General features: G+C 32.4%; 1 protein-coding gene across 6 annotated transcripts in view; it reads right to left on the bottom strand.

The window, feature by feature from the left end:
- The window catches only part of LOC106874304 (ankyrin repeat and IBR domain-containing protein 1), a 303,299-nt gene that overhangs the window by 18,180 nt on the left and 261,444 nt on the right, over window positions 1–23,675 (bottom strand). For all 6 annotated transcript variants that reach the window (XM_089338084.1, XM_089338105.1, XM_089338091.1 and 3 more), the window contains 2 exons: window positions 4,365–4,495; window positions 3,758–3,892 (listed from right to left, as the gene is read on the bottom strand). In XM_089338084.1, the coding sequence (XP_089194210.1) occupies window positions 3,758–3,892; window positions 4,365–4,495 (266 nt within the window). The remainder of the gene's footprint in view (window positions 1–3,757; window positions 3,893–4,364; window positions 4,496–23,675) is intronic.

The raw sequence follows: 23,675 nt of genomic DNA, 5'->3' as shown, positions 1-23,675 counted from the left end.
TGTGTGTGTGTGTGTCTGCATGCAAGCAGACTTGACATTATGTGACAGTTGTATATAAGAATTACTTTCCTGTCATGTGTGCTGTGCCCTTCATTTCTAATCTTCCATGATATCATGTCTGGCCATGCGAAAGTATTACCTTATTTGGAAACAAGTGAAGGTTGACAACAGGAAAGGTGTCTGACTAGAAAGTCCACCTCAGTGAATTCTGTCAAACTCATGCAAGCACAGAAAATGGGATGTAAAAACAACGATGGTGATGGTATTTCTCCCTAACATGTACATTGATGACATTTCATTTAGCTGTCCAGATTTACTAAGTGCTTTACTTTAACTAAACCTAAAATTAATAAGTATGACGACTGTTTGCCTAAACATAGAATCTGTTATTTATATTCAATAATGGTTACAGTAGTTTACTTCTGAAATGGTAATTTAATGTATATATTTGAGAAAACATTATTTTAAATGCTGCATTCTCAAAGTAATCATATTCTAGATTAAAAAAACAAACACAGCTTCTTTTTCTTAGAAACCATATCTGCTAAACATGATAGACTTCTTTTAATGAGATTGTGTTTTCTTCTCTGTTAAAGATATGTTGTAATCATCCAACTCATCCCATTACCGTTGCTTTATCATCATCATTTTAACATCCACTTTTCCATGCTCACGTGGGTCAGATGGAATTTGTTGTGGTGGATTTTTTAAGGTTGGCTGCCCTTCCTGCCACCAACCCTCACCAGTTTCCACAAGTAAGATAATATTTTCCCAAGACTAGAAAATGCTTTCATGGAAAAGTAGAAATGAATGATACCACTTGCATGATGGTAACATTTGTTTATGACTATCACATGTAGTAAAAGCAAGGAAGTAACATAAACACAAACATATGATGGGCTTCTTTCAGTTTCTATCTACAAAATCTACTCACAAGGTACTGAACAGCCAGGATATAACAGAAAACACTTGCCCAAGGTGCTGTGTAGTGGGAGTGAACCCAAGAACACATGGTTAGGAAATATATACATACATGTATGTGTCTATATATGTATTTACTCATATACACATACAATATGAAAATACATTTGCTTGTTTCATTTACAAATAACTAACTTATTAAAAAGTCAGCTCAATCTTTCTTCGGCTCAATTACAGACTGATCAGTGTGTCTTTCTCTTACAATGACTCTCTATAAATCCTAAACACTGAAGAAACATTTCCTTCGTTATCTTTCTTCACAATGTTAAACAGGTCTTGGATATGTTTTCTCTAAGACATTAATAAATTGTTATTGTCCTAAACAATGTGTATAGATAATATAGATAATTTTCAAACATTAGGTTTATCTTAATATATATCTAAACATTATATTTAAAATATCTTTTTGCAGTTATGACATAATTAATCCAAGTTAACCAATTAGACTAATTCTACTACCTGGGCTTGTATGAGTAACAGGTTGGACAATTTTTAATTATTTCCAAGGATTTACCAAATAAACAAACAAAAGAAGAGTATTAAAGGAGATCTCCATAGAGAAGTAAAGCTTTAAAAAGTTAAAGGTGGTCGGACAGAAATCAACTGAGAAGCTAAGATTCATGTGTTTAGGAAAGAGAAACTTTTTAACAACCACTGATGAATTACTAAGACCATTTTCATTTTTAACAGTTGTTGCTCTGTGGTACATGTTACAACTTACACAAATAATGCTTAGCATTTATTGCTATGCTGCTACACTTATGACATCTCATCAGTCTTGCAGGTCCTCAAACAACAGGCCATGGCAACTTCCTAGCCTTTCATCAATAACTGACTTCCTTGTAGAGAATAGTAAGAATCATACAGAATATTTTCTGCCAAGCTCAACTTGGCCTTCATTCTCAGGAATTTAAAAGACCAGATTGACTCTTTTCTAGTCAAGTCAACATCTGAAAATTGCTCCATGGGTGAATAAGTTGAGATGTCCTTCTGAAATTATGATCAAGGTTCTAATGGAGAAATGATACTGAGATTGTTAAACTTAGGACACTGACAATAGAATACAATATGTGGTGTATCCATCATCATGACGGATGCAAGAACAAGTTTCTGTTGTTAGATGACAATGATAATATTTAATTATCTATGAAATAAACAAAATTGTGGAGTTGCTTTTTAATAAATACGATTGAATGATTTTTGGATACAGAGCTTTGTAAGTGAATGCACAAGTATGCACAAGCCTGGTTCAAAATCTTTTTAAGAAAACTGACAGTTGCTGAAACAAGCAAGTCTCTTCTCTATGCTACCATTGTTTAACCAAGAGCAAAGTGTTACTGCCAGTGTTACTGCCAGTGTTACTGCTGGCATTGTCAGAATACAAAGATTCAGAACAGATATCAGAAAGCAACCCTCTAACAATTCCAACAATCCACCATGGTAAGCCTGTATGAGCACCTATCATTCCAAAAGGTCAAAAGGTGAAGTCAACCTTAGAGGGATTTGAACTCAGAATGTAGAGAGTTGGAATAAAGTATTCTAATCAGTGCTCTAATGACTGCCAATGCAAACAAAATAATCCATTTACATATACCTGAAAAATTAACGCAACATATACAAGGAAGATTAAATATTTTTACCTCGTTATAACAAGGCAGTTATTGCTCAGTGGTATATGTCATGTCTTACATAAATCATTTAATATTTATTACTATGCTGATTTCAAATTCTGCTGAGGTCGACTTTGCCTTTCATTCTTTCAGGGCTGATAAAATAAATATCAATCAAGCACTGGGGTCAATGTAATCTTGACCCCTCTTCCTGAACTTGTTAGTCTTGTGCCAAAATTTGGAACCAATATTTATTACTATACTGCTATAGAATGACAGCTCATCAGACTTTAAGACCCTCAAACAAGTAATGAGAACTTCCTATCCTTACTGTCTAAGCCACTGAAACAAATAAAACTCAAAATACTCTTACTTGATACTAATTAATTAATAGAATGAAAGGGTGGATGGCCAAGTATATATGGTATCAAATAACTAATTAGCAGTTAATATCCTCTCACTAAAACTATGTTATGTCCATAACCAGGACATTTAATTTTCAAACTGTTCAGTCTACTTGGCAATAAATAAATGCATCAGTTAAGGATATTTTCAGCTGTCAACACTGAATCCATGCATTTATTAACTAGTAATGAAGAGTTCAACTCCAGTAGGAATGGTAAAGCTTTGCGAGGACTCAACCATGAGCCAGTTCCTCCAATCATTTAGACTTGGATCTGGACAATAATTATGATTAAAGGTTGCATATGATGGTGAGGGTACAACAGAAATATCATTTCAAATTCATCATTTACAAAGCACCTATCATCAACATTTTCTCAGTCACAAAGACTTCTAAAGAGTGTTTTGCTATTTTTGATATTGTGAAATATCAATGCCAAAAGTTCAGAACAAATTTTTATAAATGATTAATTCAACACAAAATTTTAATTTCAAATTTTGGCACAAGGCCAGCAAGTTTGGGAGAAGGGGCTAGTCGATTACAAATGGACCCAGTGTTCAACTGGTACTTATTCTATCGACCCTGAAAGAATGAAAGGCAAAATTGATCTCAGTGGAATTTGAACTCAGAACGTAAAGATAGATGAAATGCTACTAAGCATTTTGCCCAGTGGGCTAATAATTCTGCCAGCTCACCATATTAATTCACACAAAATAATCTCTGAAAAGTAGAATACTACATTGAAACAATTAGAATTAATTACCTCTGATAATAGTAACTGAGTTTGTTGTTCAACTTTCTTGACAGCTTCATACCGGTTACATTTAAAATAGCCCCCAGTACTGGAATTGTGACGTTTCCATTGTTCCAAACAGACCCAGCAGAAATCATATTTACACTAAAAAAAATATTTAAAAAAATTAATTTACTAATTAATTAAAATAGATAAATGTGTAAAATATATAATCCTCTTTTCACTATTTCTATTTTACAACATCTCAAAGTAACATAATATGGGAAATGTACTGTGATAAAATTTAAATTAACAAAAATGTCAAACTAACTTGTTAAAGATTCTCAGGAAATATTTGTTTCAAGATTAAGAAATGACATGTTGAGGAAACTAGCATTCGGCATTTTCCATTGTTAAAATAAGTTTGAAGTTGACAAATAAATAAGTTACATATTTTCATGTAAATGATTTGTGAGTCTTTTGTAAATATCCAGTTACACTAAGAGAGGATTTAAAACTTATTTGAGGAAACAAATAAACTATGGTGAAACAAATAAAACATTGAAAAATAGCTCCCCCTCCCAAAAAACCTTGCAATTTAATATTCTTTTTTATTCAAAGATGTCCATGAACTTACTTTAGAACATTTCATATGGTTACATCCTTCGTTCTTCTGGATGGGAGATTTACAATTGGGGCAAGGCTTTGAATTAGTCACTAGCCATAAGCAGTTGGCAGCAGCTTCAGTTTCTACTTCAGTTCCATTTACTAAAAACAGAACAAAATATCTAATATTACAAAATTTTCAGGAAAATTATTGCATTATTTATTTATTTCATTTTGATATATTTGTTTGAAATAAATTGAAAATAAAAGTTAGGATATGAATTTCCCAATAAAAAAAAATATTAAATAAAAAAATTCTGATACTATTTATTTTGAATTTAGAAATTGGAGTTTTTCTAAATATAGAAGGTGTTTATGCTGTAAAACTATTTCTAACAAAGAATAGTAGATGCTAACTAAATTCTATATATGGAAGTGTGTTGAAATTCCCTTTAAAGCACAAGCATGGTTATTGTATTTCTAAAATACTACTATTAATTTTTTTGAAAAATATAAAAAAAAAAAAGAAAGAAAAAAATAAGAACACTATATCTTTTTAAACCTTTCAAGTGCATACCTTTGCCCCCCAGCAAAAAATGTAACATTATTTCGAATGCCTCAAATAGATGCATTAATAGAATATTTCCTTTCATATCTTTTTTCAAACTGCTGAAATAATTTTTTTTTTATAACTTTACCACAATGTATATTTTAAAATTTGTTAGAGTATGTTACCTACAGTTTTTCAAAACTTTATCTGTCTCTAGTTATTTGGTGTTGGGCCAAGCTCTTCATTTCATAGATTATTTAAAAAATTTTAACAACAATAATAACAACGATTTCTTACACAAGGCCAAAATTGTAAAGATTCATCATCATTAGATTTATTATTATTATTATTATTATCAAAACTTTTCCTTGATAGCAGCTATATTTACACATTATCTGAGTGCCACCTACACACCTTAGGTAGGTAACATGTTGTTCTTAACATACTGGATGATCATATGATGTTATTAGAAGTGGTAGGACTGGATAAGTTCTTAAAAAAGCAGATGTACACATGAGTGCTCAATAAAAATTCTATAGAATCATAAAATTTAAGGTGCTAGTACTTTTTGTAAAATGTCACAATGCCCATTAGTGTTATTTTCTGTATTTCTTTTTAAGTATTGTTTTCCTAGTATCATGTCTATGAAATTTTCTCCTTTACCTTGAATGTACCTATGAAAGCAAGTATTATATTATTATTATTATCATTATTATTAGCATTAGAGATTTTATAGTAATTTATACATTCTCAAATGAAAACCTTGGCCTGACACCAAATAACTCCAAACAATAAGTAATATATTTTGAAAACTTTTTGAAAAATTCATTGCAATAATTTAAGAAAAATTAAGTGCAGCAATTTGAAATGCTTTATAACAATTTATTAAAAAAATGCAAAACCTTCCATTAATGGCATTTTTTTTTCAAAAAAGAATTCTAAATAATAATACATTTTAGTGGGGAGCAGAAGTATGAAACTCAAAGGTTTCAAAAAAATAGGTATTGCTCTTTTTTATTTTCAAAACAAAACGCATGCAAAAAAAGGAAACAAGTAAAAAAAAAAAAGAAAATATATCAGAAATACAATAACCATACAATTTGAAGGCTATTTCAAAACATTGATATATAGAAAATCATGCAAAGTCTGTTTTTTAAAGAAGTAGTTTTACAACAAATATCAATGTTAATAAAACTGAACAAAAGAGCATATACACACATACACATGTACATATACATGCACACACACACAAATATATATATATACATATATACAAATATATATATATACATATATATATATATATATATATATATATACATACATACATACACACACACACACACACACACACATATATATATATATATATATATATATACATACACATATACAAACACGTGTGTGTATGTATAGTTTTTTATTGAAACAAACTGAATTTGTCTCGCAACTCAAGTTTTGGTTTCAACAAAAGACATATTCTCAACAATGCTATATTGAACATTCCACTTTCACTTGTTTGAAATAATGCAACTTATACAAATATATACATACATGTGTGTGTCTATATTTGTATTTACTCATATACACATACAATATGAAAATACATTTGCTTGTTTAATTTACAAATAACTAATGTAATATCTGAAAGAAATAAAGACACAACAGCTGTTAAGTCATTTAAATCAGAACATAGACAAAATTAACATGTAAAAAAAAAAAAAGGTTTCTTGCTCCTTTTAAAGAAAATTGAAAATTTGTTTACAGATGCTTTCTTCATATATTAGCTTTCGAAAATTCACGAAAGTCATATTTTGACCAGATTTAGGATATTAATAAATATTATTAATAAATGAATAATAAAAATGTAATGAATATGAAACAAAGTGTGTAATTGAAGTACTCTAATCATTAAAATAAAATCAATAATAAACCAAAATTCTATCTGGCATTATTTTAAAGCTTTTATTGTATTACACTGAAAAGTAGAATATGTATATTAGATTCTTGATACAAGAAAGAACATAATATGATATCAACATTTTTTTTATATCAACTGCAATAAATAAATATTAACATGTGCAGTTGAAATATTCTAGCTTTACAATATTTATATTTGACATCAAGTTGTATTAGGTATTCTTTCTTATCTGCTTCAACTGCTTTACAATGGTAAAAACAAAAATGGAAAGAAAAAAACAATGAAATGAAGTAAGCTATATGTTTAAATAGAAGATTAATAAATTTAATTACTTATAAATTGCATTCTTTTTCTTTAATAATTACTAAGCATAAACTAAATTCTTATGCAAGTCTTTAATGTACTCCTAACTATTAATTCATTATTAGGAAATTCTTTTATACTTAAACTGTGTCCTTAAATAACACCTATAAAAACATGCATGCATGCACACACATAAATGCATGTGTGCACGCACGCACATACACACATGTTGAATAAAGATACTTCCAGCTGTACATTCAGGTGACAAAAAGATTGCTGTGTCTAGTTACAATCACAAAATATTACAACCAAACAAGTTTATGCTCATGTGAAGAAATAGGCTTAAGATTATTTTCACATGATAATATAAAACATTTTAAACTATATACATGGACATATCAATTATTGTGCACAAGTATATTTAAGCCATCTAAAATCTGACCCTAAAACTGTGTAGAGCCCTTTTATTTCCTTATTAAGCAATTATAAAGAGACTTGAATTTAGATAAGTGCACAGCATATTGCCCGACAATTGAAGGATACTTTTAAATGGGCTGGTTATGCGACACTGGCATCGGCCATGGCTACAATCTCACTTGACTTGCTGAGTCTTCTCAAGCACAGCATATCGCCAAAGGTCTCAGTCGCTTATCATTGCCTCTGTGAGGCCCACCATTCAAAGGTTGTGCTTCACCACCTCATCCCATGTCTCCCTGGGTCTACCCCTTCCACAGATTCCTTCCACTGTTAGGGTGTGACACTTCTTCACACAGCTGTCGTCATCCATACACAACGTATGACCATACCAGTGCAGTCATCCCTCTTGCACACCACGTCTGATGCTTCTTATGTCTGACTTTTCTCTCAGGGTGCTTACACTCTGTCATGTATGCACACTGACGTTACACACCCAGTGGATCATACCAGCTTAATTTCTTTCAAGCCTATGCATGTCCTCAGCAGACACAGCCCATTTGCTCAACAAGGGCTATCCTAGGGTTACAAAGCAACAATAACAATTCTGTTAGACATAAGCTAATTAAACAATTCTTTACCTTGTCAGTATATCAATTAAATTCCCACAAATTTCTCTCAAACTTCTAATGCTAGAAAACTATTATTTTTACTTTCCTCCAGCCCTAATGACAACATCATCTGTTTTCTTTCTTTCTGATTCTTTTCTATTCTTAGATGAAGAAAAAACCCCAAACAAGACCTCGATCATTATTTTCTAAAAACCTCAAGACAAAGTTATTAAACAATGACTGGAACATTATCATCTACACACATCATGGCATTAATGAGCTTCATGGCTCATTAAAATTCTCTTCTTTACTAAATATTACTGGCATGTATCAGCACTAATTTTCTTAGATTCTCAAGTTTATGCTAATTAAGGAAAATATGGTAAGGATATAGTTGAAAAGAAAGCAACTGCCTTGTTTGTTTAACTGTTACTATGTCACATATCTGTTTGAGAAAACTAAGCTTAGCCAGCCATCAACAAATTTTTAAAGAAAATAATTTTGCACCAATGGACACAGGTATGTTTGTGTGGCTAAGAAGCTAGCTTTGCAACTTCAGTTTGGGCAAGTGTCTTCTAGAGCCCCAGGCCAACCAATGCATTGTTAGTGAATTTAGTAAGCAGAAACTGTGTGGAAGCCCATCATATATATGTGTTTGTGTTTGTTACCCAACCCACTCCTAACAATTAGTTTGTTTACATCCTCATAACTTAGTGGTTTGGCAAAAGATACTGATAGAATAAGTACCAAGCTTTAAAAATAAGTACTGCAGTTGATTTGCTTGACTAAAACCCTTTAAGGTGGTGCCCAGCATGGCTGCCGTCCATTGACAGAAGTAAATAAAAGATAGCAAATACAAAATTCCTTCTTTAAGAAAAAAATTATAAAAGTGTAATAGAGAAGGAAAAAAAAAAAAAGTCCAAATAAATAACAAAAACAAATATTGAAAAATTAATTACTAGCTTATTAATTTATGTGGATGTGATACATTTCTTATTAGAGATAAGAGTGTTTATTGGTCGCAAAGATGGGTTAGTTTCAAACCTCCCTGACTGGTATGTACAAGTTTATCAGTTTATCTGCACTGTAGTTCTGTAGAAGCCTTGTTCTCTCTCTGATTCTTATATCATGGGTACCATAAATACAAATGAGCTATTCTGGTATTGACTGATGAGGCTGGACTTGAAGTAACACTGAGAGCCAAATGGGTTGTTTATAATTGAGGTAGTTTACAGATGGGCTTATAATACTGACTCTGAGTTTGCATTCCCTGTTGTCAAGACAAATCACTCTGTACATTCAAATACTGTCAGTAGAATAAAAACAAATCCCTCACTTGAAAATAGGAAAGGGTTAGTGGCAGGAGGGACATCCAGTTCTAAAGTTGCTACCTTGAATAAATAAGTCTGCATCTAACCCATGATAGCAGGGAGAATATGGACATGAATGAATAAAAAGTAAGAGAAACAATCGTAAATGAACAATATCACATTTATACAAATGTACTCAAAATAGTCTAAATCCAGCCTAGCATACTGTTATCAATAGTTTAAAATAGTATATTTAACCATTTTTATGTCAATTCACCTGAGACTGCAACTGGTTCTATGATTAAAACTTCTGCTTTTACAGTGATCTAAATTAAAATCTTCCATCAAAATTTCAGGTTAATTTAGGTTTCAAATACCAGCTTAATAGCAACAAAGTTATTTCATTATTAGTAATTAAACAAAATAATTACAAACAGGCCAACAAACTATCTACAAAACAACAAGAAAATATAAACGTTATTAAGATTAGATACTAAGAGCCAAACCATCAGAAAGAGAGCTTAGGAAAAATTCATTCTGAATATATTAAATACTGAGCATTATACAAGAATATTAAAACACGGAGATGAAAATAATGTAAGGGTAGGCAGCAATGTCCACATTTTAGTTTTATACAAAACCTCACATTTCCAAATATGTCTGCTAGTTCAATTGTTTTTATAAAAAAATATTGGTATTATGTGAGTTTTGGCCACATTGTGTGGTAACAAGACTGGATGCTACCCCCACCTTCCGTTCACATGTATCCCACTGCCTGAAAAGGTATTTTTTTCCAGTTCAAACACATACACACAAAACAAACAAATGAACGAATCTCTCATTTATATTATCAGAAAAGTGTTAGCAAGCTGTAATCACACGAAAGGCATGAACACCAACCAGTCTCCATTCTTTCCCCTAGAAATATGACACATAATAGTTATGCATGTGTGTGTGTGCATACACAGAATTGATTTTACCTAAAGCATTGCTAACCATTTATTATTAACCATAGACTGCAAAAAAAAAAAAAAAAGAATGTAGTGAAAGAGAGATGTGATCATGCTTTTTATACATTATGTGTATTGCAAGTAGACTAAAAACGTCTATATCGCAATACTTATAGAACATTTAATTCCATCAAATGCTGCTATCCAACTTTCACTTAAAGAAGTGCTTTAGAAAAAACAAACAGCAAGATACATCTTTAAAGTGAAGAGTCTTAATCACCAATATTACTTTATAGTTGTTGCCAATATCTAATGCCAATGTACATTTTGTGGTTAATGGAGATTTCTTTGCTTGTTTTCTTTCAGCCTAACTCAATATACAAATTATCCTGTAATGCATTAATTTTTAATATATTGCAATGTGCATTTTTAAAAACTAAGCTTATTGACTGTTTGAAACAGTAACTACTATAGGATTGGTATTTAGGTTTGAATTGTATTTACACCAGGTAGACAGGAAATTTTAAGAAAAACAAATCCAAAGAGATTTGGAATAAGCATTAATTTTTGCGGAGGGAGGGGGGGGGGGGAGAAAAAGAAAATGAGAGAGAAAAAATCCAGAAAATGCCAAAATGTCACTTTCTTTGAATTCTTTGTGGTATTTAATACAAAGAGGGGGAAAAAATAGTTTCAAATACTGCATGGTGTATGCAGTTTTTTGAACACCATTAATCGGGATGTGAAACCAACATATTTCTATTGAAAAATGTTCAATAACATAGAAAGGCATTGACAGTCAATGCAAAGTGCTTATTTCTATATTTATCATTGACTGGATATTTATTTTCCATGTTTAGACAACTGTACAACTTTATTTGCAGACATGGCAAAAAAAAATTATAATAATAATAATGATAATAATACAGCAATTTCAAACTGATTTAAACACACATTTTCCTGAGTGAGTCATGAATGCTCGGACAATCAGTTATCCATACTTATCTATCTACTCAATATAAAACAAAATGTTTATCAAGTATAAGTTCCTACAAAGCTTTAGGCTGACATGCTCTAGGAATTTTCATGCTTTGTTTATTGAACCATTTCAAAGAGTTCAATGTACAAACAGCTAAAATGAAAATGGCTAATATTATTATTTTGACTAAATAAAGGTGATTTTTATATTTGATGAAAGAGGCCTGATTGATTCAACAGAGCCATTTGTAGTGCCTATTAAATTTTAACCTTAAAGGAATGTATTGTCAAATCCAACAGATGAAGAACAATAATTTTGTGTAAGTCACTGGAAAGTGGCCATGCTGGGGCACTACCATGAAAGATTTTAGTTGAACTTATTGATGCCAGTCTGGTACCTGTCTTAATGATCTTCCTTTTTTGAACTGCTAAATTAGAGGACCTAAACAAACAGTTTTTTTCGAGTATGTAAAGGACAGCTACAGAAACATGAGCAAACACACACACACACATCACAGTATCTTGGTACTGACCAGACTATCGCATGTTGTTATACATTGCTGGTCCCAATGTGCTTCACATTGTTTTAGCCTTAGAATGATGCCACCCTGCTGTCTAGGCAAGCAGGCCAACATCCCCACTGGCCATCACAGGGTTACCCATTTATAGCTGAGTAGACTAGGGCTATATGAAGTGTTTTACTCAAGAATACAATGCACCACTCAGTCCAGGAATCAAACCCACAATCTAGCAATTTTGAGTGCAACACCCTAACCACTAGGCCATGCACCTTCACACACATATACATGCATGCATCTCCATCTACCATTTTCACTCACAAGGCACTGGCCAGCTGAAGCTACAGAAGGCACTTGTCCAAGATGCCATGCAGTGAGTCAAGACCACATGTTTGTGAAGCAAACAGCTTCACCATACAGTCACAGCTATGCCTGCACAAGATATACATTTTAAATGAACACTTAAGAAATTTGTTTATAATATGCATTTACTGAACAACCTGTCTATTTAAAATGTAAAATAGCCTTCTATATTTATGATAACTAAAATATATCAAAACATATAAAACATGGTTAAAAATAAACAAATTATTTGCAAATGATACACAGAGAAGTAAAAAAAAAAATATTTAAGAAAATATAATTTTCAATTCAATAGGTTGTCAATATAAATATCCATTTAGTATTTTTAAAAGCCTCCAGCCAGTTCAACTGATTATTTTAATCCTGGTATAATCAAGCTAGGATCATGAATACCATAAAAATTTTAATATTCAATGGCATATATTCTTATACACTTTAAAATAGTTTCTATTGGTGAAAGAATTTTAGTGGATATATGGTCCAAAATAGTTGAAACCAAAGAAATCTTTCAAATCTTCCAATTCTAAGCCAATTTAAATGCAAAATATTAAAAACAATTATGCTCATCATAACATTGCTTACATGTATTACAAATACCTCTAAAGAACTTGTGTTTACACAATTAAGTCATAGGGCATATCACTGATGAGGTTTTCCACATGGTGATGAAAGGACTTTGACAAAACTAACTGTTTGACTGACTGATTGAACAGTTAATCAGATAATCAGTTAGTTAATTGGTTAAATGATTAAGCAAATGACAAATGAAAAATAAAGAAGTGAAAGAGCCATTCTGTATGTTTAGTACTGGCATCATGACCATCTCGAGATACAACCAGAAATATTTCAACACACCACTTCACATAAAGAATCTTGCAAACCAAATATAAAAATTAAAAGAAAAAAATTTTTCAAAATATTTTCATTTCCTTGATTACCATTTGATAAAACAGGAAGTTAACAACTGGATACCTTACAGAAAATGCAAGCTGCATAACTTCTCTCTCTCATATACACACACACAATGCTTCTATCGAGAATTGAACCAATGACCTATCTACAGGGATCAACAGCTTCTTTTTGTAATGGCACACTTTTGAGTTTTGGTGTGTTTGTGTGTGTGTGTGTGTGCACTATTACATATACACTTTGCAAATTAGTAGTGTTTTCTTATCCCTAGGGAGATCGAATATATTTCAAATTTTCAGTTTATTTACAATAAATTAACTCAAGGATCACAATGAAAAATCAAACAATGCCTACAGAACAAGAATAGAACAAGTGACATAAGTTGGAGTCTTATGAATTAATGAAATTGTTTTCCTTTTCACTGTTTTTCTATCCTGAGTTTATATTATAAAGACATAAAGACAGTATTAGGCTGCCTGCATATTCAAGATAATATATTCAAATGTCACAGTTCAAAAAACAAGGTAGCAAGTAGTCAGTGAATATGTTTATATATTAATGCATGCATGTTTGCATGTGAAGAATATTTCAGTTGATAAAGCTGCCTTCACAACTGAATTATTCTTTATCTACCTCAACTAGCGTTGTTAAGGTATCATAATGTTAGCTTGAGACAAACTTTGTATACATCTAAAATGACTGGTTACTGACAAGAAGATTACACTCCAGAACATTTCCTCATCATCTGTTAGAGAACTTGTGTGAAGAATGGCCTGAATTTAAAATTCAGGCTCTACTTAGCTAAAATCGCAATCAATATTGATCTGTGCAAGAGGGACAAAATTACCTTCTGCGGAAAATCAGTTTTCTTTTTGACATTTGATATTTTCATGGTAAATATCAGATAACATTTTTGTGGTTGAGCAATTGTGAATATAAGTGGCTAAAATGGGGTTCTTCCAAAGGATCTCTGGAGTAACATTACTCAACAGGATGTGTAACTCTGAGATTAGGGAGTCACTCCAGGTTGAATCCCTACTTCTCTTAAGTGAGAGGTCACAGCTCTGACACAACAGACACATGGTTAGAATGCCCCGGGAGAAAGTATTGTTAGATAGAGTTTTCAAGCTGAGGCAAGTGTTAGGAGACTTGGGGTAGACTATGAATGAGATGGATGGATAATATCCATAGTTCCAGTTGGTCATGCTCGAGAATCCAGTTAGAAAGTGTAATGATGATTGCTTTTGATGGGACCCAATAGAAGAGATGCTTGAGGGCTCTTACCTCATGATCCTTCCAGAAATAGCGACAGAGAAAATGAATGGATGTTTCTACTGTTTGACAAAACTGTTAGTGTAGTGGATTATCAGTTGGAAAGTTAACAGTCAATGAGACACTACACACTCTTAATGGCCAACTCCATCTATTATTATGAGGGTAACACTAATTTTTATAGAGATTATAAAGGGATGGCTGAAATGGGGTTGTTCTGTTTATACTCTACATGAAGGCAACAGGTTTTGAGACTCACAAGACTGAAAAGGCTGCAAATTTGTATAGATTCTGATGATTGTATTTAAACTCTTGAACTATTATCAACTAACTACTAAAACTCTTGGTTTTTACTTACTATCAGATCTCAAAGAATTAAACGTAGACAAACTTGTTCACAATGTGATTATTTGATCAAAATTTAAATTCACAGAATACACATATAGTGATCAGAACTTTAACACCGAAGCCAAATAAAAGAAACCTTTTTATATTAGGAAGATTTGTAAATGTTTGTCAACCACCAGTACTTTTCTTTTAAAAAAATTTAATTTTAATATTCATAGTGAAAATATAGTTCTTTTCAGATATTTATTTCATAAAAAAATGGTAAAAAATGAACATTGAAAATCTTTCATCTAAAATTTTATTTTCCTTCTCTTACTGAGATAAACCTAACAAATGCTTATAAATATACATGTTGAAGTATGCTTAAGAATTTTACACACACACACACACACACACACACATAATTACCATGATTAATAATACTCACCATACCATGAATTACTAGTTTATTTTTTAAATAATGTTAGAATTCAGAGATAAAATGTTAAAATTTTGAATACTAGAGTAACTAGTTTATGTATAATTCATTCTGCCAGACAGTAATGTAAATAATGTTAAGTAAAATTATCATTTTGATTTTTTCTGCAATGAAAAGTTAGTATAGAAAAATATGTAGGTATCCTTAAACTATTTTCTTTGCAATTCAACAAAAATATTTCTTTATTAAATAAACAAAGTCATGGTCTAGTGTGTAAACTTTAGATAAAGGTATATTGAAAACATAAACATAATACAAGTCACAATCATTTTCATTTCCTTTGGCATTAACATACTTTTTCAGACATCTGGAATTTTATATTAATAATGTAATATAAAAATTTGAAATATATATATTTCACAATCCTGGCAAGTGTGAAGTGAAAGATAACATATGGTCTAAACACAATGAAGACTACTTGACAAGTCATAAAATTGAAACAACTTGAAGTTTGAAGATCATCAGAATAAGAAAAGATAAGCAACATTAGTTACATAACCTAAAATGATATAAGCACAAGAAGAAGCCTAGTTTGATGGTTCATTAAAAAGTAGATATTGTATATGAGTTATAATAGAATATATTCAATTAGAATGGATTGAATTAGCAAAAATGCCTGACACCAAAGTGAAAAAAAAAGTTCAATCTTAATTAACAAAAACATTTTCACTTGATCTAGTTATCTGGAGGTTGTTAATTAACTGTTATTGAAATATATAATCAATAACTGAAGTATTCAGTACTTGGTTCTTAAAAAGAAATAATCTACAAAATATTATGAAGAGTAAAAGAAAAAGAAATGTGATTCTATCAGTAAGAGGTAATTCTCATATATTCAGTTAGATAACATGTTGTGATTTTCTCTATCAATATGGTTAACAAGTTGTACTTAAGAGAGTATACAGTTAAAAAAGATATTTGGTATTCTTTTAAATCTTATTAGATATGATTAAATATAAGAGCATACCTGCTGCTTATAATACCAGATTTTATATTAACAGTTCAACAAAAAATATGAACTATGGACAACAAAATAGTTTTATCTGGAAAATTATTTTGAAGGTTAATTACGAGAGAATTATAAAAACAATAAAATAAACTTCAAGATGTAAGAGATTACCAAAATATGAGATCACCAGCCAATAATGATCTATCATTTATGATTATGATTTTAGAATTATAATGAATTAAATATTAAAAGAAATAATAACGATAATAATAATACATCAAATGAAATGTAGTATGAAATATGTAATAATTTGCTAAATTAATTTGTTATATCTTATAAGTAAGATATGATATATTTGGTTTAGTCATAGTTATGTAATAAACTATGTCAACATAGAGTATATAATTGTCAGTATAATATACATTGGGTTCATAGTTTATAGTATTTTGAATATTTTATTGTTTCACTATAAAGTATTGTTCCTGCTGGAATATGAAATTAAGAATAATCAAAGAAAATGAACCAGTGAATAATGATAAAATGATTGGTGAAATTAATGGAGATAATAAAGATAAGATAGTGTCTGGCGTGAAAGAGAGCAGCAGACAATACTACATGACTGATGAAAGGAAACGCAAATTGAGAATTAATTATTGATAAACAGCAACAGCATTTAAGAATGAATAAATAAAATTACAAATGAATTAGATCAAACCAAGTGTTAGGATATTTGCTATAGAAGAAAACACTGATGATACAATAGTCCAAAGTATCTTTCAGATCTAAAAGAGAATATATTATATGGAGAATGTTGCATGAAAAATGAAATGGAGAAACAAGACGAAATAAGAAAGAAAGAAAAATTGAATTGTTCTACGAGTGAAGAATATAATGAAAAATAATTGTCAAAGCTTGATTAAGACTGATTTAAAGTAATGAATAAAGAGACTAGTTGTATTGGCTTTGGTGCATCTGTAACAAAGACATAAATGAATGATTGTATGATGGTTCAATTTGCTTTCACATGTGAACATGGAAAAGTAGACGACGATGATGATTATGACAACGATGACAACAATGAAAATGATGACAACAATGAAAATGATGACAATCTAGATCCAGTTTAAAAGTTGAAACTTAAGTTGAAAGTAACAGCTCTGATAAAGAATGAACAAGTGCAAGATTAATACTTGTTCTTTAGCCCAAGGTTGGCTTTAATCAAGCAAGGCACTAAAAGTATGCCAGCTGTAACCTTCCCACCTTACACACAGTGTACCAAGGAATATATTATCCAATGTGTTGTTTTGCTATTTTTAAAGATAGTGAGGTGTAAGTAGAAAGAGATTTGATTGCTGTTTCTAGCAGATTCAATGACAGTATAAGATACACCCTAATTGCATCTGTGGTATCAAGAACAGTAAATAGTTCTGAAATGTACTTTTAGACAGAATAATTTGTAAGAGAGAGCCTAATTTTAATGTAAGCAGGCAACCAAATTGGAACAATTAGGTGAATGACTCAAGGAGATGGAAGTAGTGATTAAATAATAATAGTTGGAAGAATTACGCAAGGAAAGGTAAAATAAAATAATGAATCATAAATACCAATTTAGGAGGCATTTTGGAATTAAGATGAAACAGAAAACAACAGTGTCTCTAAAAATCATGAAATGACTAGAAAATAATGTGGTATAATGATCCAAGAATAATATGATTTAAACTGAGAAAAGAAGGGAATAGAAATCGCTCTAGAAGGAGTAGGTATTCCCATAATTGATGTTGATATATTTAGAAGTAATGCTCAAAAGTTTGACTTCTGGCTTAAAGAAGGCAAAAAATAGTTGGCAAAAGATTAAAATAGATACAAATCTTGAAAAATAAAATCATTATTTCTGTAAAAAACAATGCACAGGGAAAAGAACTACAATTAAAAAGTGTATAAAGAATTACAACAGCCATCCATGTATCATACTCAATGAATTCACACTACCCATTGGCCAGCTTCTGCAGTATTTGTCCTGAGGTAATATCTCTAATGGACATGCCGTGTTAAAAATACAATAAATATCAGAGGAAGGTGAAAATTTGTCCAAGCAGTGGCCAGTGAGAATGCCAAATGCAATTTATTGTATACTAACTAGATCCAAAAAACACAAGGGCAACAAATAACAGGAAATAAAATCCAATAAAAGCACAATGAGAAAAGTGCTCAATTCATAAAACCTCAATGATATAATATTATTACTAGACCAAGATGCAACGCTAACAAAAGAGAGAGTAAGAACAGAACGAAAACATTTCCAAACTAGTGCTGACAGTGATGTTTGGTAAATAAATGTGAAAAGAACAAAAGTGAAAATCCTAATGATAAAATGGAAGCACGATGGCATGCTCTCAGATTACATACAAACATTGACACAAGTATTTGATACAAATTTCTTATTAAGAAACTAAGCCATACAATTATAAGGGAAAAATATGAGATTGTGTAGCATTCAATCTACCTTTAATGATGTTGGCGATATAAAAGAATAAGGGAGTGAGTGGAATTAAGGTTCAATACTGAATACTTCAATTGATAAAAATGACATTCTAAAAAGCCCATACAGCAGCAGTGAGCAGAAGTTTTATTTATTTCAATAGAGACTGTTATCAATTAATAGAGTTATTTGTCGCACAGAATTTATTACTTTGAATCAATAGAAACTTACTAAAGGGAATTGAGGGTCAAGAGCTTCATAGTTTCATGAGTATATGTAAATGAGATCCATTCAATCCATGCCATATATATTGGGTTGGCAACTAAGTTCCCGCTGTTTTTTAAAATTGAAATTTCTTTAAAGGTTTAATAAAAAATAACAACTAATTAATCAAAAATGTATTCACTCTTGTTGTTTACAACTTCATCCCAACGTTCAACAAGATATTCAATACCTTGTTGGTGGAAATCACCCGATTTCGACTTGAAAAATTGATCCAACCAAGCTCTCAATTCTGCATGAATGAAACTCTGTGCATAGCATTTGAAAGAGATCGAAAGACATGGAAATCCACTGGTGCCAAATCAGGAGAATACGGCGGGTGTAGCAGCACTTCCCAGCCATGCGTTTGAATGGCTTCCTCGGTCATATTGACGATATGAGGGCAGGCATTGTCGTGCAGCAGAAGAACTCCATGCTACCAATTAGGTCTTTTCTCTTGAATAGCCGTGCTGAGTCCGTTCCATCTGTTCCACGTTGACCATTTGGTTCCGTTCAAGCAATTCATGATGGATAATCTCTTCCCAGTACTACCATATGCACATCGTTTTACACGGATGGAGATCTTGTTTCACACATGGTGTTGCTTGTTTACCGGGGCTAAGCCATTCCTTACACTGCTTCATATTGATGTACAGGCATCATTTTTCATCGCCAGTAACGATTCAGTAAAGAAATCGTTGCTTGTGTCCATGAGTTGAGCAGTGACGTGCAAGCAAGCCAGCGGAGATTGTGGCTCGTTGATTTTTGTTGTTGTCACTTAAAACATGCAGAACTCATACTCCATACTTCTGAACCTTTCCCATCAAGTGAAGATGCTTCCCTAAAGCAGTGTGGGAACATTCCATTTTCTCAGTCAGTTCCCTTGTCGTTTGACAAGAATTTACATGCAAAAGTTGGTTTAATCACTCTTCATCGAACTCAATTGGACAGCCTGAATGAGGTGCGTCTTTGAAGTCAAAATTTCCATTTTTGAACTTGGTCTACCAATCATGAGCAGTTGTTTCAGCTATGGAGCCCTCTCCATACATAGCACAAATGTTGCGAGCAACTTTTGCAGCCTTAGAACCTTGATTAAAAACAAAAAGAAGGAGGTGTCGAAAATGCTCATTTTTCTTAACTTGACATTCCATTTTAATGATCTGAAAATAAACAAAAATTAACTAAAATTAACTAGAAAAAAACAAAATAGATTCCAAAATGATTCAAAAATAGAATTCTCGAAAAAAATAGTTTCCAAAATTTTAAAACGCAATAAATTCTAGAATTTAAAAAACGGCGGGAACTTTCTTGCCAACCCAATACATTGTATGTGTGTGTGTGCGTGTGTGTATACACACACACACATATATATACACATACAGACAGGGTGCGGTAAATAAACTGTCATCTAAATTACGCAAAAATGAAGATAACACTGACAACTCATTTTAATAGATCTATTTACCAAAATTACATAAAAATATCTTGAAATACTAAAGAGTAAATTTACTCAATAAAATCACCATTGGCTTCTGTTGCAATGACACGAAACTAAATGTACTTAGTTTCATGTACTTAGGTGGCCAGCTCAGTGGCTGGGAAAATGACAGTCGAATAGGCAACTAACTACTCTGCATTGCATTATTGTAGTTCCTGCATGGCACAATATGGTGACAGTGGTAAAACAAGATAAATATATTGAATTGAAAATAATCGGATTACCAGCACATTATTATCATTAAACATTGCTCAATGCTACCAATGTACCAGTATTGTCACTGGATGCGATGTGACACAAAACAAAAGAACAAGAGGAAAACGGATACACAGTGACAAACTGCAGGAATACACATGTTTAGCTGGAGGTATTGTTACAGATTTATATACAAGACTATTGTTATCATATTGGCTACACAGTGTGTGTTGTGCCACAGAAAATAACCAAATCACGTGGTGTTGTGTTGCACAAGGAAAACAATAATAATACAACATCTTGCATTCCTGAAATGTTGTGGCACACAGACAATGTAGCTGAAGCCCTGCAAATATTCAAACAAAACATCATTGTGAAGAGGAGGAAGTTACAGAACCAAGGAAAATAGCATTAAAAATATTGAGAGGCACTGGAAATGAAGAACTCAAATGTCTGAATGCATCTAGCTTATCAGAGGCTGACAAGAAAAAAACCCAAATAAACTGTGGGAATTATTCGAAGCACAAGTCAAGACAAACCTCAATTTCAGAGACTACATTGCCTTAAATTGATGGAATGTAGACAGCAGCATGATGAGACAATTGACGACAATAGCAAAAAAAATATGTTTGAAGAGCTTGAACAACAGATCATTGAGTTACTGATTGCTTCAATTCCTATTGAAGCCTTCCTAAAAGAGCTGCTTGGAAAGGAGAAAGACTACAAACTTGAAGATGTCTTAGCAGAGGGTAGAAAATTTGAAGCTATTCTTGCAGGAAGAAGTCAGATACAACAACTTTGCAAGTGCAAAAACCAAGCAATGTAGATGCTGTCAGGCGTTCATGTGGAAATTGTGGACGAATGCAACGGCCACGCTCAAATGGTGATTTTTGGCACCTTGTGGGTAAATAAAAAAATCTCAAATGGTGTTTTTTACATGCCACCTGCACAGGAGTCAGTCCAATGTTTTGTTCACATGCCAATGTTTTCAACTTCCAAAAAAAAGTTATGCTACAGACTGTGACATAAGAGATTCTAGCTGAGCTGCAAGTGGGAGTATCATTAATTGTGGCATGGATGCATCTTTGTGGTGATTGTTGATATTTCCTGTCAACAAACCATCTGTCGGTTCTGCAATTTTCAATTCTTCAGGAATTAAATTCTTTTACTTGAAGAACAGGTAATCATTGGTGACAGGAAGAGCATCCAACCATAAAAAAAACCTTGTCACATGTACATTCAAGCATGCCCCAGTTTAACCCTTGCTAGCAATGGAAAACAAATGTTAAATAAACAAATGAAGGAATGCAACATACACACATGCATACACATTCACACAATGCATGGACCAGCACACTTTTCCACATGAATACAACATTCACATGAAAAGACTCAGGAAACATAAACATGCACACACACTGTACCTACAATATTCATAGAAATGTCAGACACAATAAAATGGAGTCTTCACTCTCTGTCTCTCTGTCTTCCCTCCTCTTTCACTCTCTCATTTTGTCACTCTCTCTCTCTGTGTCTAAGTCTCTCTTACTCTTTGCCAGCCCTTCTATCTCCAATATTTTATCCCTTTTGTTACCGTATTTCAGTTGAGATGCTCTGTGTTTCTTTTGATTAATTTTGAATATAACAAAGAATTTAGTAAAATAACTTAGTTATCATTAAGTTAGGAACATAAATTGTGACTAAGGTTTGGTGGAAGACTTCAATTCTTCAGCCGGGTTGGTATCAAAAGGATTAAAATAATTGTACAAACCCATCATTATTATTTAGTACATATGATAAACAGATTCAATAATATCTTTCAACAATTGTTCAACTCCATCATTAAGAAAGTCACAATGCCATGCAAACACAATTAAATAAGAATTGAATTGTATGTTCTGAGTACTAATGTCTCAATTATTATTTTTTTCTTTTTGCCCGTTTACCCATGTTTTCATCACACTGAACTCTTAATGCTATGTAGCTGTCTCTTGACTGTCCACGATGTAGTTACTTGACTATTGTTATTGAATATCTTTTATTTTCTACTTGTTTCAGTCATGTGGCCATGCTGGAACACTGCCTTGAAAAGTTCAGTAAAAAAAATTGAACTGAGTACTTATTTTTAAGTCTGGTACTTTTTCTAATGCTAAGTTGTTGTTGTTGGCACTCCATTGCTTACGACATCAAGGGTTCCAGTTGATCCAATCAACGGAACAGCCTGCTCGTGAAATTAACATGCACTCCACAGACACGTGCACCCTTAACGTAGTTCTCGGGGGAGATTCAGCGTGACACAGTGTGATAAGGCTGACCCTTTGAAATACAGGTACAACAGAAACAGGAAGAAAGAGTGAGAGAAAGTTGTGGTGAAAGAGTACAGCAGGGTTCGCCACCATCCCCTGCCGGAGCCTCGCGGAGCTTTAGGTGTTTTCGCTCAATAAGCACTCACAACGCCCGGTCTGAGAATCGAAACTGCGATCCTATGACCGCGAGTCTGCTGCCCAAACTACTGGGCCATTGCGCCTCCACTAATGCTAAGTTATGGGAGATGTAAACAAAGTAACAATGGTTGTGAAGTGATGGTGGGGTGGGGGTGGGGCAAACACAGAGACACACTACAGACTTTCATTCAGTTTTTACTAAATTCACTCAAAAGGCACTGGTTGACTTACAGCTGTAGTGGAAAGCATTTTCACAAGGAGCAATACAGTGGGACTGAACGTGAAACCATGTAGCTGCAAAGTGAGTTCCTTAACTACAAGCCATGCCTGTCATCATCATTGTTTAACATCTGCCCGCCATGCTGGCATGGGTTGGACGGTTTGACAGGAGCTGGCCAGGCAGCAGACTGCACCAGACTTCTGTGTCTGTTTTGGCATGGTTTTTGCAGCAGATGCTCTTCCTAATACTAACTGCCCAGCAGACTGGACAGAGTGCTTTCTATGTGATATGAGCACAGGCGAGGTCAGTTTTTGCATATTATATTCATTCTTTACAGCTTATTTTCTAAGAAAAAACTGATTCTTTAATGATTT

The sequence above is a fragment of the Octopus bimaculoides genome, chromosome 2 (genome assembly GCF_046866305.1).
Source record: "Octopus bimaculoides isolate indiv1 chromosome 2, ASM4686630v1, whole genome shotgun sequence".
NCBI lineage: Eukaryota > Metazoa > Mollusca > Cephalopoda > Octopoda > Octopodidae > Octopus > Octopus bimaculoides.
The sequence above is the reverse complement of the archived record's forward strand: the minus strand, read 5'-3'. Positions and strand labels throughout refer to the sequence as shown.